We start from the raw sequence: 19,005 nt of genomic DNA, 5'->3' as shown, positions 1-19,005 counted from the left end.
GGTTGTTAAGTTTTTCTCAATTGGTCAGGATTTCTGTAATTCTGATGTCACTCACTTGAATTCTTCTTGCGGATGGATATTTTTTATGATGGGCATTTTTTTTTGGGTGAGAATCTTAGGGTTCGCTGTAGTCTTCCATTAGTTCAGGGTTGTTGGACCATTTTATCACCTAATATTAGAGTCATTATTGATGCTGCGGGTTTTGAGACAATCCTTAGTTAGTTAACTTTAATTAACTTCCAAAAGTAAATTTTAGGCTAGGAACATTTGTTTTGCATCAAACATGTCTACACTAGGGGCATTAGCCCATTGGTTTTGGTATGCAAGCACATCATCAATTTTTTGTGCAAGCATGTCTAAACTAGGTCTCTACTTATTCATTTGAATATGAGTGTAATATTTACTATTGAGAGTTGGGGTTTCTGCACTTGCTCTAACTATGCAGGTAGGTAGCCTATAAACTGATGGTTATGCATGAAGAATGTTTGGAAAGGAATTTTCAATCTATTGAAAGACTAAGGGAAACCAATCTGCAGAAAGCCAGACAGGTGATTATAAGTAGAAATCTCGGTCTGAATCATTTATGCTCCTTAGGCAGATAATTTTTCTTATAAGGTGTCATACTTCTGTTTTTCTCTTAGATTCTAGTTGATTCATGCTGTTAAACCTATATGATAGTAAATAATTTTTAATAGAACCTAAATGGATAAAAAACGGGTGGATCTGTCGATATGATGTAGGTAGTTTCTTGTATTAGTTGTAACCAAATTATGACCGTGTCCTTTGGATCAAGAGGCATCTCTGCCCTTGTAAGAATGGGGTGGTGTCCTAATGGGTAAGTTCAGGAGTTCAAGTCTTATGGATTGTGCGAGTTGCTTATATATATAAGCACGTATTGATTTGATGCTGCTTCACCATTATTCTAAGAGTGCATTTACTAGAAGGAAAAGAATGAGAATGGAAGAATGAATAGAAAATGTAAGATGGATTTCCAATTTTAGACATTCTAACCCAAAAAACACCCACATCAGCCTTTGTAAAAATGTGCAATAGCCCCGCCGGTCACAATGATCATCATAGAGTGGAACTGCCGGGGGCTTGGGAACCGCTAGCCAGTTGACGTTCTTGCTGAATTGGTGAGAAGCAAAGCTCCCACAATTTTGTTTCTTATAGAAACAAAACTGAAAGTTTGAGAGATGGAACCAATAGAGATTGAGCTGGGCTTTCAATCTATGCTAGCGGTGTCTAGTGAAGGAAGACAAGGAGGTCTAGCATTGCTATGGAAAACCGGCGTGGTCGTTGATACAAACACCTACTCCCCACACCACATTGATGCACAGGTTCTCCCTCCCTCTGGCCAACCATGGAGGCTAATAGGTATTTACAACTATTCCGATGAACAACAGAAACCAGAGACATGGAGGCTTCTTCGTCACTTATGTAGTCAGTCAACTCTTCCATGGGTGTGCTTGGGAGATTTTAACGAGATTTTGAGCTCAGAGGAGAAAAATGGTGGACAGCCAAAGCCATTGCCTCCCATGCTAGAATTTCGACGTACCCTACTATTTTGTGGACTGATTGATCTTGGGTATAATGGATACAGGTATTCTTGGTGGAATGGGCGAGATGAGGAAGCATTTATGGAGGAGAGATTGGATAGAGTGTGTGCAACGGTCACTTGGTCAGAGTTGCACCCGAGGGCGAAGGTGTTTCATTTGACAACCACATATTTTGATCATGATCCGGTCCTATTGGATACAACACCGGTCTCTGCTCCTACTCCTCGACGTCGACATAAACTCCACAGGTTTGAAGAGAAGTGGGCGTCTAACCCAGAATGTGAGCAAGTGATCCGAACCTCATGGACCCAATCTCTACCCTCGAGCAGCCCCATGAACCATCTTTTTGAGAAAATTAAGAAATGCCGATTAGACCTAGTGGCTTGGAGTTGAGTAGTTTTTGGTAACACACAGCACAGGCTTAATGAAAAGAAGCAGAAGCTGGAGGAATTGGTTGAGAATGGATATGGGCAGAACCTACACCACATCACCGAGTTGAGAAGGGAGATTAATACTCTGCTGCACCATGAAGAGATGTACTGGAGGCAGCGCTCTAGATCATTGTGGCTCAAAGCAGGGGATAAGAATACCCAGTTCTTCCACCACAGGGCAAGCCAAAGACATTTGAAAAACATGATAGAAGGGCTACAAGACAGGGAGGGGAAATGGTAGACAGACTTGAGCAGAGTTAGTGACATTGCCGAGGAATGCTATACTGAACTTTTTACCACTTCCCACCTTAGTAGCATGGAACAATCATGGAGGTAGTAGACAAAGTAATCACTAAGGATATGACAAACCATATGACTCAACCATACACTGAGGAAGAGGTAAGAGTGGCTCTAATCAGTATGCACTCATCAAAATCACTTGGACCGGATGGTATGTCTCCTTTCTTTTTCTAAAAATATTGGCATATTGTTGGACATGATGTAACTCTTGTTGTATTATCTATTCTGCACTCTGGTAGACCCTTAAAGAAAATGAATTTCACACATATTGTCCTCATTCCCAAAAAGAATGAACCACGGTCTATCACGGAATTTCGCCCCATTAGCTTGAGCAATGTTGTATCACGGGCTGTATCCAAAGTACTAGCTAACCGGATAAAACCCATATTACCTAATGTTATTTTTTACGCCCAAATGGCTTTTTAACCCTGACAGACTCATTTTAGATAATACTACTGTGGCTTTTGAGATGCTTTATAGGATGAGGAATAAAAGGAAAGGGAAGACCGATCACATGGCGATCAAGCTAGACATAAGCAAAGCCTATGATAGAATGGAGTGGGAATTCCTCCAGCGGATCATGATGAAGATTGGGCTGCCTGAACAATGGGGAAACTTGGCTATGGAAACGGTACGAACAACCTCATACTCCATACTCATCAATGGGGAACCAGAGGGCTTCATCACACCAACCAGAGGCATTAAACAAGGTGACCCATTATCTCCATACCTCTTCCTGCTTTGTGCTAAGGGGCTATCCTCCTTGATCCAGAAAGCAGCAGACACTAATTGGTTGAAGGCCATTTATTCTTGTCGAGGTGGGGTACATATTTCTCACCTCCTCTTTACGGATGATAGCCTACTGTTTTGTGAAGCAAAGAGTGGGGAATTTCCTCAACTACTTGATATCCTTACACAATATGAGGAGGCCTCGGGACAGGCCATAAATAGAGCCAAAACCATACTCTTTTTCAACCAAAATACAAGTCGTAGGTAAAAAGAAGAGATACGGAACTTGATGGGCGCACAAGTCATGAATAACTGTGAAATGTATCTTGGGTTGCTCATGGCTGGGGGTAAATCAAAGGTTGGCACGTTTAAGGAGGTCCAAGAGAGGATAACAGAAAAAGTGATGGGGTGGAAGGAAAAAACCATATCAAAGGCGGGTAGGGAGATTTTGATCAAGTCAATGGCCCAAGTAATCCCCACATACTCCATGAGCATTTTCAAATTTCCTGGAAAGGTGTGTGATGGTGTTAACTCAATTTTGGCCAAATATTGGTGGGGACAAACTATGAGTGAAAAGAAGATTCATTGGATTAATTGGAAGAAAATGTGCACACCCAAAAAGAAGGGAGGTATGGGGTTTAGAGATTTTCATGCTTTTAACCATGCTATGCTAGCTAAGCAAGCTTGGCGACTTGTCACCGGAACACATTCCCTTTTCTATCGAGTGTACAAAGCCAAATATTTCCCTAGATGCTCTTTCATGGAGGCAGAGTTAGGCCACAATCCATCATTTGTTTGGCGGAGCTTACTTGCTGCAAGGGACTTAATTAGGGAAGGCTCTATATGGAGGATAGGGAATGGGCAAAGTATTGCAGTTAGTGACAAAAATTGGCTGCCCCACCCTCTTTTGTTTAAGCCAGGAGCAAACACCAACCTAAAAGTAGGTGACCTCATCGACCACCAAACCATGCAATGGAACCGCCCTCTGATACAAGCCACCTTCATGCAGTCCATGCAAAACCCCATCCTGCACACCCAGCTTAACGACACACATGCCCGAGATAAACTATGCTAGAAAGAAAATAAAGCACAACAGTTCACAGTCAAAACAGCCTACCAAGTGGCACTCCATATGCGCCGCGACTCAAGGGCTGAGCACTCAAGTGTAAGGGATGAAAAGAGGTTCTAGAGCAGGATTTGGAAGCTAAACATACCACCCAAAGTTCGGAATTTCGTTTGGAGAGCATGCAAAGACATACTCCCTACCTAAGCAAACCTTTACCAGAGGAAAGTTCCAATAGATCCACTGTGCTCGATTTGCGAATAGACCGATGAAACGGTCGGGCATGCACTTTAGGAATGTCCTCTAGCCAGAAACGTGTGGGCAATGGCACGTGGGAGATTACAGAAATGTGTGGAGACGACACAATGTATCTTCCTACTAGTTCGTGACCTCACGGGGGAGGAGTTGGAAGCATGGGCGACGGTGGCACGGGCCATTTGGAACGCCAGGAACAAATAGTGCTTCGAAGACAAGCAGGCCCAACCAGCGAACATCCTACAGGATGCTATGAATCTTTTGCAGGAGCACCAGAGGCTAAGTCGGCACACGGCAAAACCAAGCTGAACACGGGGAGGGCCAACACGCTCTGCACCTGAAGGGATAGTGCACCAAGGGTTGTATACGTGTTTTTCTCTTTCACTTGTACGGTTTTTTCAAACCCAACGGCTATATTAGGCCTTGGACACTATATACTTGGGGGTCAAAGCCCAATTTTTATATTAATAAAATTTCTATCTTCACAGTCAAAAAAAAAAAAAAAAAAGTGCAAATATACACCATGGCCATGTAAAAGAACGGTAACCGTGCATATATGCACAGTTACTGTTCACCGTGTAAATGACTTTTTTATTCTTTTTTTTTTTCTCTCCTCTCTTTACCTCTAACTCACCTCACCATGTAAAGAAATGTGTATAATATTTTATTTGAATATTTTACACTATTCATCGTGTAAAGAAATGAATATTTTATTTGAATAAATGTGTATAGTAGACAAACTGATGTGGGTGTTTTGTAAAAATAGGTGTGCAAAATGGAAAAAATTTCCACATACTAATGTAGATGCTCTTAGGCCTACCAATTTTGAACTCTTACAATGTTGGGATGAAAGGAGGGAGAATATTATGCCTAAACCTAAATAGCTCGATAAAGATTATTGAAGATAATTTTTTAAAAAATAAATAAATAGAAATTTAATCTTCACGGAGATAATTCCAAATAATGATATAATAGAAATTTAAGCTTAACCAAGATAATTTTGAATATGGATATATTTATCAAAAATAAAATATTTGAATAAGAATATTGTAAGTGCACAATTGCACCTGGACCCAAGAACAGTTATGGGCTCAGGCCCAATGAGCCTTAAACAATATGAATTTGTAGAGTGTGGGCTTGAAACCCAGGTTAGAAGTGTATAAGGATGAAATGACAAACTAAAGATTACAAGTACTTGAAAGCAAAAAGGAGTAATGTAAATAGGCCTCCTCGGACGTAAGCCGAGAGCTGTTCTTGTATTATATTTATCTCTTTATCTTTTGTCTTTTTAGGTTACAAAAAGTTCCATCCCGTTTCTGTTCTAGGTCCTTCCTTAAATACTCCTCTTTTTAATACTTTATACACGTGTTGCCCCAATTCCTCCCTTAGCCTAGATATTTCTTTTCTTAGTGCCTTTGAACAGTAACTAGAAGTTTCCCTTTCACTGTTCAAGTGTCACCTCCCCATTAATGCGGCCAAGGTGGTAGGTGCAGGGTCTTTAATGTGGAGGTAGCAGCCTTTACTTTTGCCACTTTCCCAACATCGGAGCTTCTAGGACATTCAAGGGTTCATCCCCTTTAACCATTGGTCTTGACCGTGTCATTCCCTAACCTGTACTATGAAGTCCCGGGTTCTCTGGTGTCAGTCCGAGGGGAAAAATATCCTCGGCTGGATCCTCGGATCCTCGGCGTATGGGCCGACCTGAAGTACCAACAAGCCATAAACCCAAGAGCAGGTCGGCCTTCCTTAGCAAGGCCCGACGGCCCATATCCCTATTGAGATCTTTTTACTCCCCACAATAGCCCCTCAAAACTCTAATTTTCGACATCCGAGGAGAAAAATAGGGTTTTGATCTGACGAAGATCCACTCCACACACTTCATAAGTGATGGCACGTGTGGAAACCGTTTCGCGTCTCAGAAGATGACACTTGGCGGTTTTATTTTCAAAAACGCGCGCATTTATTACTGTAACTTACTCTTTGTCTCCCACGTTCAACGGTGAGATGGACATCCAACGGTTCTCATTACTCCACGAAATTTTAGGCGGGACAGACATAATTTCGAGGCCGCCTTTTCGCACATCGTGACGCTTCGGGAACCTGCGCCTTCATTTAAGTCATCAGGGATCAATCCCATCAAAACAACAACAATCATTCTTCACCGTGACAGAAACCGTGGAAACCCGTACCTTCAACTTTGTAAGTTCTTACTCTCTCTATTCTTGACCTTTTCTCCTCGGATACAGTCCTCGGCTGTCTTCGTAAACACCCTTCCCCCTAGAGTTTAACCTTTCGTTCTTTTCTAATGGGTAAGTTTAAGTGTCTAGTTGATACCGCCGCTGGGATGGAAGGCTTTAGAGCTAAATACCATATTCCCAGCGACGTAGGGCTAGAATCTTGCCGGCAACGGCCCGTGGCCGGTTCTAGGAAAGAGGAAGAGGTTATCATCCCTATGATAGCCTTCATAGAGGGTGGGATGACCCTTCCAATGAAACCCGTAATGAGGGAGTATCTTCGCAACCACCGGTTGTGCCCCGACCAATGCCTTCCAAACGTTTTTAGAGTTCTAGGTAGTGTAGATGCTCTAAACGAACAGATGGGTTTAAACCTCACATGGCACGATGTCGTGTTCCTATATGAGTCCCACAAACTTTCTAAGGTAGGTTATTATATGAAATCTCGGTCCAGCACCGTTAGGTTAATCTCCTGTCTGCCCAAATCAAACAAAGGCATGAAGGACGACTACTTGATCGTGTCTGGGAACTGGCACGACGGCCTCCACTGCCCAGTTCAGTGGGGGGATCCAGGTGCGACGCCGTAGGATTAATCTCCCCACAACACAACTTCTCCTAACACTCACACAGAAATGCGTATTTGTATTTACTTATATTTGTTAAATATTGGTGTGAATCTGACCAGGTTTGTTTGTTTTGACGTCTCTTCTGCAGATAAGCAGCACGTGCGTCCTCGTCTGAGTCACTGTAACGTTGCCGATCTAAACCGAGTACTTCGCTCCGAGGTGTTCGTTAGCGAAGACTTACAACTCCGGGCAGCTCACCTCATTCTCGGATACATTCCCCTTTCCAAAGACTTCCAGGAGATAGAGGACGCCATTATTGCAGGCGACCGAAGAAGAAAGAGGATAAATGTAGCTCGGCCCCACTTTTTGGAAGACCGTGACCTCCCGGACGCTCCTAACACCGTTCTGTACAACCGGGCGATAGCAGCAGTCCCCCTTGCCGTGCACGCACAAACAGCTGTCATTCCAGAAGAGCAGGTGTCTTCTTCACACACCCTTGACGACGAGATAGATCAATTCCATCTCGAAGACACCGAGAGACCTCGCGGGAACCAGTTTGTAGTGCTTTCCGACGAGGAAGAAGAAGCCACCGAGGCCTCTGGAATTGCAGGGTTTGTAGTTGCCCTTCCCGAGGACGAATCCGTAGGAGACATGGGACGAATGGAGGCTCTTCTCACTAATAGGGCTGCCAAAGTTGCAGAGAAGAAGAAAACGGGGACGTCCCAAGTTCCCCCAGCTTTACCTCCTCCTCCTCCTCTAGCTGAGCCAAAACTGCCAGCCGAGGATCCCAAGAAGAAGAGAAAGGGGGATAATGACGGGGCGATCACTAAAGACCCCAAGAAACCACGCCAACAACTCCCACCGGCCCAGCAGCAGAAGCTGGACAAGTGCAAGGGTAGAGCACGTTCAGCTGAACTTGGGGAAATCAGGGATGAGGCTGTAGTGCACCGAGCACCGGCCACCTGGTCCCCCGATCTAAGGCTGGACGGCGCTCCTATCTCTGCGCCGGTCCGGTATAAGGGCAGTTCAACAAGGCCACGCCCACCACCTGGCCGAGGTCCTAGAACGCCCTCTTCTGCTGCCCAAGGACATGGAGACCTTGGAAAAGATGGGCCAACCACAACTATTCCTCTCTCTAAAAAGAGACTTAGCGCTGGTAAGTGTTTCTCCTTTTAACAATATTTATAAGTAAATTAGTTTTTGTTATTCCTAACTCCATCATGCTTTTTTACGGGCTATTCGGGAGGTCTTTGTAGCTGAAAAGTTTATTGAAGACGCTCGGAAAGTAGCCAGGGCTGAACTCGAAACTAGGGTGGATCGAGAAGACCTTAGGTACAGCCCTTGCCGAGAACGAGAAGCTGACCTCGGAGGTAGCGGGCGAGGAGAGAGAAGAATGGGGTCGAGTCAAACTTGAAGACCATGAAGACCCGGATAGAAGGACAGCGCAAAATCCTTAAGGAAAGAAATGAAGAGCTCTCCCAAGCTCAAAGGGAGTGCTCGGATCCGAAGAAACAAGCGGCTCGATGAAGGAAGAAGCCAGCTCCTTCCAACTCTCTCTTCAAGCCGCCAAGCGGGCAAGTTTTGACGAAGGGGTAGCGACCACCGAGGAACAGCTGACAGAGGAATTCGCGGCTTTATGCCGCGAATACTGTCAAAAAGTATGGGGGGAAGCTTTAAACGTAGCAGGAGTTCCCCAGTCTTCGGATTTGAGGAAGTCCGAGAACGTTTGGCTTCCCCTAGAAATACAGGAGATTGAAGAGGCTCCTGCTGCTACTCCTACCCCTGAGACAACTCTTCCTGTCCTACCTCCGATGGTCCCACAGCAAATTCCTGATCCTACAGAACCTTCTGGTTCCAATAAAGAAAAGGAAGGAGGAGTGGATGCAGAGAAGGACTTGAACCAGATAGTGGAACCCAACGTCCTTCCAACAAAGACAGCGGATAAAGGAAAGCAGGTTATGACTCCTTTTGAGCTGGAGTTGAGAAAGACCGAGGGCACTAGTACCTCTCAGCAAGATCCTCCTCCAACAGCTTAGGACTTAGCTTAGGGCTTCTCTTTTTCCATTCTTTTTTGTTTTTGAATTATATATTGTAATGTATATTCAACTTGATTAATGAAGAACAATTTCGTTTGCTTTTCACTTGGATTGTGTCTGCTTTTTCTTTATTCTTTATGTACTTATTACAAAAGTTTTCCCATTAAGTCATATCAGAAGTTTCTCAGAGCATCAAAATCTAACTCCAAGGATTGCATAGTCATAACTTTCACATAATCATGCGTATATTATTAAAGATTTAATACAAGGTGACATGGTTAATTCATTGGAATAATACCTCGATTAAAAAAGGAAAGAGGACTTCATATAATGATTAAGCCTTCACAATGCATAACACTGTTTCTGTAGGATGTAAGATTCGAGGACCATTCCTTACACAAAATTGCTTAACACTTGGAGATATGAAACTTAAGATCCGAGTTTAATAAACAGTAACGTATTAACGTCCAGACACAAGCAAAAGTTAAGTTTAAACAAAGTCATAGTCCGAAGATAAATCTTAAGCAATCTTTAGTTTGATTCTTCAAAATTGTAACTGTAAATGGTAAGACATCAATTTCCACAAGGTTTGTGGTCCGAGGACTGCACTTAACCAAGTTTCTGTTTGATTCTTAAAAATTGTAACTTCGAATGTTAATTTTCCCAAAGTAGGAGGTCCGAAGACCCGGCATAACTAAGGTTCTGTTTAACAAATGACAAGACATCAATTTCCACAAGGCTTGTGGTCCGAGGACTACACTTAACCAAGTTTCTGTTTGATTCTTAAAAATTGTAACTTCAAATACGAGAGCTAGCCATAACTTTGAAATATTAATTGACAAAAGCTTATTTGATTAATAATAATACCTTCTAAGATTATTTACATTCCATGGACGTGGTACAACTCGTTCATCCAGGTCAGCTAGCCTATACGACCCTATGCCTGCTATTGAAACAATGCGATAGGGGCCTTCCCAGTTAGGTCCTAGCTTACCCCATGCTGGGTTCTTAGAAGTGCCTACAACTTTCCTTAATACAAGATCACCAGGTGCAAGTGGCCTTAGCTTCACATGGGCATCATACCCTCGTTTTAGCTTCTGCTGATAATAAGCCAATTGGACCATAGCTGCCTCACGCCGTTCCTCAAGTAGATCAAGATCTTTCTCTAGAAGTCCCTCGTTTTTCTCTGGACTAAAAGAACTTGTCTTTAGAGTAGGAAAACCGGATTCCAGTGGTATCACCGCCTCGGCTCCATAAGTCATAGAGAATGGAGTTTCTCCAGTGGACCTACGCGGTGTGGTCCGATACGTCCATAGGACATGAGGGAGCTCTTCTACCCATCTGCCTTTCGCATCGTCCAACCTCTTCTTGAGCCCGTTGACTATGACCTTGTTAACGGCCTCGGCCTGCCCATTTCCTCGAGGATAAGCTGGAGTAGAGTATCTATTTATAATACCCATCTCACCACAATATTGCCTAAAGGCCTTGCTATCAAATTGAACGCCATTGTCCGAGACGAGTGTATGTGGTATACCGAATCTAGTAACAATATTTTTCCAGATGAATTTCTTGGAATCAACATCTCGGATATTGGCCAAAGGCTCGGCCTCGACCCACTTAGTAAAGTAGTCTGTTCCCACGAGCAACCATCTTTTGTTTCCAGCAGCTCTCGGAAAGGGCCCTACAATGTCCAAGCCCCATTGCGCGAAAGGCCAAGGGCTGGAGAGAGGGTTAAGAACCACTCCAGGTTGGTGGATATTAGGGGCGAACCTCTGACACTGATCACATTTTCTGGCATAGTCCTGAGCCTCCCTCTGCATATTGGGCCACCAATAACCCTGAGTCAGGGCTCTATGGGCTAGGGACCTTCCTCCAGTGTGGCTTCCACAAATTCCCTCATGCAATTCCTCCAGTAATGATTCTGTTGATTCAGGGTGTACACACAACAAATACGGTCCCGAAAAGGATCGTTTGTATAGCTTCTGGTCCTCGGACAACCAGAAACGCGGCGCCTTTCGACGTACCTTTTCTGCTTCAACTTTGTCCTCGGGAAGGATGTCATTTTTGAGAAAAGATATGATCGAATCCATCCAACTAGGACCAGGCCTTATTAGATGGATGCGAGGTGCATCAGCAGCTATAAGAGAAGGTTCTACCAGATCCTCAACGAGAATCACCCTTGGTAGACCTTGAGCCGAGGATGTGGCCAATGTAGCCAAAGAATCTGCATGAGTGTTTCCACTCCTAGAGACATGAGCTAAGGCAAATGAGTCGAATTCAGCTCGCTGACGTTTAACCTGGCCAAATATTCTTGCATTCTGGGGTCTCTAGCCTCCATGGTCCCCATGACTTGGCCGACCACTAATTGAGAGTCCGAGAACACATGGATTTCCTTGCCACCCATCTTATGTACCATTTGCATGCCTACCAAAACTGCTTCATACTCGGCCTCATTATTAGTAGCCGAGAAAGCCAATCTCAAAGATTTTTCAAAGACAATTCCTTCAGGGGACATTAGAACAAGTCCAACGCCAGACCCTTTATGATTAGCAGCCCCATCCACATAAACTTTCCAAGCCGAGGGCGATACGGCTGTGATCCCACCAACTGATTTTTCACCCATGTGTGCTCCCTTTGAAGTTTCTTCTAACAATGGTTCAGCAAACTCTGCCACCAACCGCCGAGGACCCGACCTTTCACCGAGGTGCGAGGCTTGTACTTAACATCAAAGGCTCCCAAAATGGTTCCCCATTTTGCCACTCTGCCAGAATAATCAGCACTACGCAACACAGCCTTGAGCGGCAACTGGGTCAAAACAACCACAGTATGAGATTGGAAATAATGAGGAACTTTGCGCGTGGCGTGGACTACAGCCAGAAGTGCTTTTTCCAAGGGCAAATAGCGCACCTCGGCTTCATTCAAGGACTTACTAACATAGTAGATCGGCCTCTGCACTCCATTTTCATTCCTTATAAGGACTAGACTCACCGCATGAATAGCCACGGCCAGATAAGCGAATAACACCTCGTCCACCTCAGGGCGAGATAAAATGGGTGGCCGAGATAGATATTGCTTAAGCTGTTGGAAAGCTGACTCACAATCCTCGGTCCATTGAAACCCTTTCCACTTGTTCAGCAACTGAAAGAAAGGACGGCACCGGTCAGCTGACCGAGAAATAAATCTGTTCAACGCAGCAATCATTCCGCCGGTTTCTGAATTTCCTTTGGGTTCCGAGGCGGCTGCAAATTCTGAATAGCCTTAACCTGCACTGGGTTCACCTCTATGCCCCTATGAGTGATCATATATCCTAAGAACTTTCCAGATCCCACGCCAAAAGAACACTTGGAGGCGTTAAGGCGCAACTTATACTTCCTCAGCATCTGGAAGGTGTCGGCCAAATCTGTCATGTGCGAAGGTACCGTCTTACTCTTTACCACCATATCATCCACGTATACTTCTATGTTTTTCCCCAGTTGCTGTTCAAACATTCGGGTCATCATTCTTTGATAAGTAGCCCCAGCATTTTTTAACCCAAATGGCATGACCTTATAATGATAGTTCCCCGTTGGAGTAATGAAAGCAGTCTTCTCCTGATCCTCTAACGCTAAGGGAATTTGGTGGTAACCCTGAAAGGCGTCCAAGAAACTCATCCGAGGATGTCCGACAGTAGCATCTACCAGTTGATCAATCCGTGGCATTGGGAAAGAATCTTTAGGACAGGCCTTGTTCAGATCAGTAAAATCCACACATACTCTCCACTTGCCGTTTTTCTTCTTAACGACAACAGTATGAGCCAACCATTCAGGGTAGAAAACCTCTTTGATAGCCCCCGCCCTTTTGAGTTTAAGAACCTCTTCCTTCACAGCCTCAGAATGCTCTCGGGAAGATCGCCGAGGTGGCTGCCTCCTCGGAACAATGGCCGGATTGACGTTTAAATGATGGCAAATAAAGTTCGGATCTACACCTGGAGCCTCATAGGGGTCCCATGCAAAGACATCTAAATTATCCTTCAGAAATTTCAACAACTCCATCTTCTCTTGGTGTGGCAATCGTATGCCAACTGGGAAAAACCTCTCTGGATCATCGGTTATTACAAACTTCTCTAACTCCTCACAAACAGCCTCATCTTCTATCATCGCTCCAGGTGCCTCCGGAGCTGTTAATTGCTATGACTCCTGGATGGGCAAGGCTGATGACTCAATTTCTGACTGACGAAGCACCGCAGCCGATATGCATTGCCTAGCAACTACCTGGCTGCCGAGGATTTCCTCAACATGCTCCCCCGAGGGGAATTTTACTTTAACATGTAAGGTAGAAGAGACAGCTCCCAAAGCGTGCAGCCATGGCCTGGCGAGGATGGCTGTATATGGAGAGTACGCGTCAACCACAAATGAAATCTACCTCAACCGTTTCTGTGCCGGATTGTACGGGTAAACGGATCTGTCCTTTTGGTACAACGGCTCTCCCTTCGAAGCTAATAAGAGGTGAGTCATAAGGAGTTAAATCTTCCAACTCCAACCTTAACCCCTTAAATAGATCAGGGTACATGATATCTGCACCGCTGCCCTGATCTATCATCACCCTCTTCACGTCATAATTCCCTATTCTGAGGGTAACCACAAGAGCATCGTCATGGGGCTGGATAGTCCCTATTTTATCCTCCTCGGAGAAACCCAAGACAGGTAAAGTGCTATTTAATCTCTTCGGCCTACCACCCACATCCTCGGCCTGCGGATGGGAAACCGCCATGACCCGAGTGGGACCCGAGCCGGTCCCGCTGTGTGCGGCGAAGATAACGTTAATTGTTCCCAATGCGGCCGAGATGAACCGTTCCTCCGGTTGTTTGAACCAACTTGACCGACCCGCCTTGGGCCGACACAAATGCCGCTTCAACTTTCCCTCACCGACGAGCCGCTCTAGATGGTTCCACAGTGGTCCGACAGTTCTCGCAGTGTGGCCCACATCTTGATGGTACCGACGTAAAAGGTTTTGATTTCTTCTCGCAGGGTCCCCTGCCATCTTGCCGGGCCATCTGAAGAAGGGCTCCTTGCGAACTTTTTCTAATAACTGATGCACTGGTTCTCGGAACACAGTATTTACAGCCTGGGGTGCTGCCAAGCCGGATTGTCCAATGTAATCCCTCCTCGGCTTGTTGTTGTGATATCAGTCCGACCTGAAATCCCTTCTCTCCTGCGGGATAACCTTCTCCTTCCCTTTTCCCTGCTGCTGGTCTTCCTCTACCCTTTTATATTCATCAATACGATCCATAAGACGGCGTACGCTGCGGACGGGCTTTTTCGTCAAAGATTTTCGTAGGTCGTGATCAGTAGGGAGGCCCACCTTAAAGGTATTAAGCGCCACCTCATCAAAGTCGCCGTCTATTTCATTAAACATCTCCCGCATATCGTCGGAGTATGCTTTCAGTGTCTCCCCTTCCTTCATAACCATGGATAGCAACGAGTCCAATGGCCGAGGGACTCTGCTACACGTGATGAACCGCGAAGCAAATGCTCTAGTTAGTTCCCCAAACGAGCCTACAGACCCCGATTTGAGACCGTTGAACCATCTCATAGCCACAGGTCCCAAGCTGGAGGGGAAGACTTTACACATCAAAGTCTCGTTGTGTGAGTGCACTGCCATCCTTTGGCTGAAGTGACTCACGTGCTCCACCGGATCAGTCCGGCCATTATAGATGGTAAACGTGGGCTGGGTGAACCTCCTGGGAAGCCTCCCCCTCTCAATCCTACGTGAAAATGGAGATTTAGAGAGTTGGTGCAACGCCCTACTCATGGTATCGTTGCCTAAGCCCCTAGGACGAAGCTTCTTACGTCTGCGGATTGGCTGGTCGTTCTCCTCACCAGAGGATGTTGCACTGGGGGGGGAATATGACCTTGAACTGTAGCCATGTCCCCTATCCTTCTCTGAGGAAGAACTAGATGAGGACGGGGAAACCTTACGTTTAGCACGGCGTAACTTCCTCTTCAAACGATTGATTTCCTTCTGCATGGATTTAGAGCCCTCATCGTGGGTAGTGCTACCCCCTCCATGAGTATGGCTAGCCCCTGGATATTCTGTATGGACGCTTCCCTCACGATCCCTACGATGTTCAAGACGTTCGAAATGATCTTCCGGTTGTGATCCTTGTGACTCTGCATGGTGAGAGCCTAATCCTGCCATAATATCCCTACTACTTCTAGACTAGATTCCCACAGACGGCGCCAATTGTAAGTGCACAATTGCACCTGGACCCAAGAACAGTTATGGGCTCAGGCCCAATGAGCCTTAAACAATATGAATTTGTAGAGTGTGTGGGCTTGAAACCCAGGTTAGAAGTGTATAAGGATGAAATGACAAACTAAAGATTACAAGTAATTGAAAGCAAAAAGGAGTAATGTAAATAGGCCTCCTCGGACGTAAGCCGAGAGCTGTTCTTGTATTATATTTATCTCTTTATCTTTTGTCTTTTTAGGTTACAAAAAGTTCCATCCCGTTTCTGTTCTAGGTCCTTCCTTAAATACTCCTCTTTTTAATACTTTATACACGTGTTGCCCCAATTCCTCCCTTAGCCTAGATATTTCTTTTCTTAGTGCCTTTGAACAGTAACTAGAAGTTTCCCTTTCACTGTTCAAGTGTCACCTCCCCATTAATGCGGCCAAGGTGGTAGGTGCAGGGTCTTTAATGTGGAGGTAGCAGCCTTTACTTTTGCCACTTTCCCAACATCGGTGCTTCTAGGACATTCAAGGGTTCATCCCCTTTAACCATTGGTCTTGACCGTGTCATTCCCTAACCTGTACTATGAAGTCCCGGGTTCTCTGGTGTCAGTCCGAGGGGAAAAATATCCTCGGCTGGATCCTCGGATCCTCGGCGTATGGGCCGACCTGAAGTACCAACAAGCCATAAACCCAAGAGCAGGTCGGCCTTCCTTAGCAAGGCCCGACGGCCCATATCCCTATTGAGATCTTTTTACTCCCCACAAATATAATAGAAATTTTACAAAAGATTATTTTCATCCTTCACTTTTCCATCCATCATAAAGGCTTACTAGAGACTTGTATTGGGATTTTTTTTTTTTTTTTTGATAATGGGAAATTGAAATCTTTCCTTTGAGTTTTTCACCCTTCTCATGCTTTTTTCCACTCACTTTTACATCATTCCTACCAAACACAGCCAACAGATTATGAGGTCTGGACTTGTAGTTGATGATCCTTTAATCTCAAGAGTAGCAGTGGTAAGTGCCACTGTTTGGCACAACATGGAAAAGGTTGATCAATACATTTAGTTGTGCAAATGTCCTGAGTGACCATTTTAACTTTCTATGGGAGGCTGTAAATTGTAATTCCAGAGAACTCTCTATTAATGAGATTTTTCAAAATTTATATTCAAGATGCTTAGATGAGAATGTATCAATCAATTTTCATTTGCTTAAGTAGAATTTGGATTGTCAGTTTTGTCTGTTTTCTCTGATGTAAGATATACTTGAGAATTTTCAAATGGTCCTGCCTTACAAAATTTTCCAACCTATTGTGAAAATTATGAGATCACCAGTTCATATACTTTATATTTCTTAGGACTTTTGGTACAACTGTGGTGCCCCCTTTTTCCTTAGAGGATGGTTTATTTTACTTTATCAAAAAAATACTTGTCTAATGTTCAATTAACATTTAACAGTGAAATAAGTGTATTCTCTTATCTCATCTCCTTTTCCTATATATATATATATATATATATATATATATATATATATATATATATATATGTGTGTGTGTGTGTGTGTGTGTGTGTGTTTCTCAACAAAAAAAAAAAACATTTAACAGTGAGTCCCATATTAGTACTGTGTTTCCAGTCAATATCAGAGAGACTCGATAGAAACCTAAGCTTTGTTAAGTTTTAAAAAAATAAAAAATCAGGAAAAGAAATTTTTTATTTATGGTGGTTTGTGCCATTATGTTGCAAATGGTGTAGTGAATGATGCATGGACTATGTTGCTGGTGAGTTTTCCACACAAACAAAGGAGACAGGGGGGAAGGAAAACACCGAAGTTACTTTACCTTTTTCTGAGGGAACTTCTTATCATAATATCTAATTCTTGATGATAGAAGCCCATCTTTCTATTTACTGCTGCAGCAAAGAACCATGATGATTAGAGTTTCGTAGACTCAATCTGTCAATTTTGTTGGATCTTCCTTGATAAGATGAACCACAACTAACATGCCTTCCAACATTTTTTGTGTGTATGTAGTATTGACATTTTATTAGATGGGACATTAGGATTCTATCATTTTTCTCACCAAGTTAGTGCCCTAAGGCCATGAATCAATAATGTGTAAAGAATTAACACGAAATTCTCAAACCTATGAGAAACAAAATAGAGAAAACATACACCAAAGAGAAAAAATAATCACATACACAAGATAGTATTTACATGATTCGGCAATTTGCCTACGTCCACGAAGTTCTAGAAATTTCACTATAATCAAGAAAAAATACAAAGTGCGGGAGTACAGTTTTTTTTCTCACTCTCAAAAACTATATCGAGAAACCCTAATTACCAAAACAACGGTTTTTATATCCTACACACACAATTCACAATGGACTACAACACGGGCCAAAAAAAATTTCCCAAGAGCGTTGCCCTCGGACTCCTAGGAGACTTGTCCATGAGTGTTACGGCTTAAGCCTATCGGCCCAAGCTTCAACTCCATGTACTAAGCCTCAGAAAATCTCCCATTAAAAACTACGCAACATCATTTCAAGTTGGGTCGTCATCCAGATCAAACATAGCTAAACTCTACAAAGCCCAACATAATGCAGTTCACAAGAATTTAGAAGTTGAAATGCTAATAATTATCTCCTCTTTTTTACCTGCACTATGCAGGTTGTGAATGATGATGATGACGACGATGTCAGCAGAGATGTTGCTGATGAGAATGATGATTCGTCAAATATGATGGTGGATGTACTAGAGTCCGAATTAAATTTGAACCCTGTAAACATACAAGCTGATGATGACCCTAGGCCAAAGGGAGCAGATGAAATAGAAGATGGATGGGTCCAAGTTGCACGAATACGGAGAAGGGGTAAAGGAAATTAGGTTGGAACAATGGTAGTACTCTTTCAATACAAATAATATCTCCTCTATTTATTTTCATTTGCTTCTTGTTCCCCTCCAACGGTATAAAGTTGTCTTATTGTAAAGGTTTTGGTTTTCAATTCTTGAGAATATGTTAGATGAGGTTTTTCTTTTTGCATACATGTTTGGATGCCTTGTGTGAACTCTTTACGAACCCTAAAAACCATAGGCGATAAATATCAGATTATCCTCGTATGCTATTTTGATTGAGTATTTTCTGGCAATGTATAGTGTCAAAAAGTGCAGTGAAGTCTATGAATAGTAGCAAAAATAAGCTGAACAGTGAAATAATTTGCATTTTTCATCCTAACCCAAACACACACTAATACATCAGGACCTTGCTATAGAAGCCATCCTAAATCCTAATCAAGCAACTTCCCTTTTCTTTTGCTTTCCAATTTGAAAATAAACTAGGCTGGTTGGACAACTTATAACCATTAATCATCCTAGTTTTCTTTCCAAAATAAGCTGTCATGTTCGGATTGAAAGGCTGAAGAGCCTGTGATTTAAGTGGTTGAGCGAACCATAATTATCATTGTATTAATCCAAAAATTATTATTTTTATTTGACACGTTTTGAAACCAAAAGTTATCTAATTTTGATTTCTTTCATCCCAATTTGGAATTCTCAGCCCACCCCTGTGAATTAAGGTAAAGGAGCAGAACAAGGTACTGGTGGTATCACTGTTCAAGATAGAGCGGC

At 43.5% G+C, this 19,005-nt stretch overlaps 1 protein-coding gene across 1 annotated transcript; it reads left to right on the top strand.

The window, feature by feature from the left end:
• The first annotated feature begins 1,196 nt into the window (after positions 1-1,196).
• On the top strand, positions 1,197-2,231 carry LOC142628537 (uncharacterized). The gene is made up of 2 exons (XM_075802615.1): positions 1,197-1,847; positions 1,974-2,231. The coding sequence occupies exons 1-2, from the start codon at positions 1,197-1,199 to the stop codon at positions 2,229-2,231; spliced, it is 909 nt and encodes a 302-aa protein (XP_075658730.1).
• Positions 2,232-19,005: the final 16,774 nt, after the last annotated feature.

Source organism: Castanea sativa, chromosome 3 (assembly GCF_040712315.1).
Source record: "Castanea sativa cultivar Marrone di Chiusa Pesio chromosome 3, ASM4071231v1".
NCBI lineage: Eukaryota > Viridiplantae > Streptophyta > Magnoliopsida > Fagales > Fagaceae > Castanea > Castanea sativa.
Note: the sequence above shows the minus strand (reverse complement) of the source record. Positions and strands in the feature narration are given on the sequence as shown.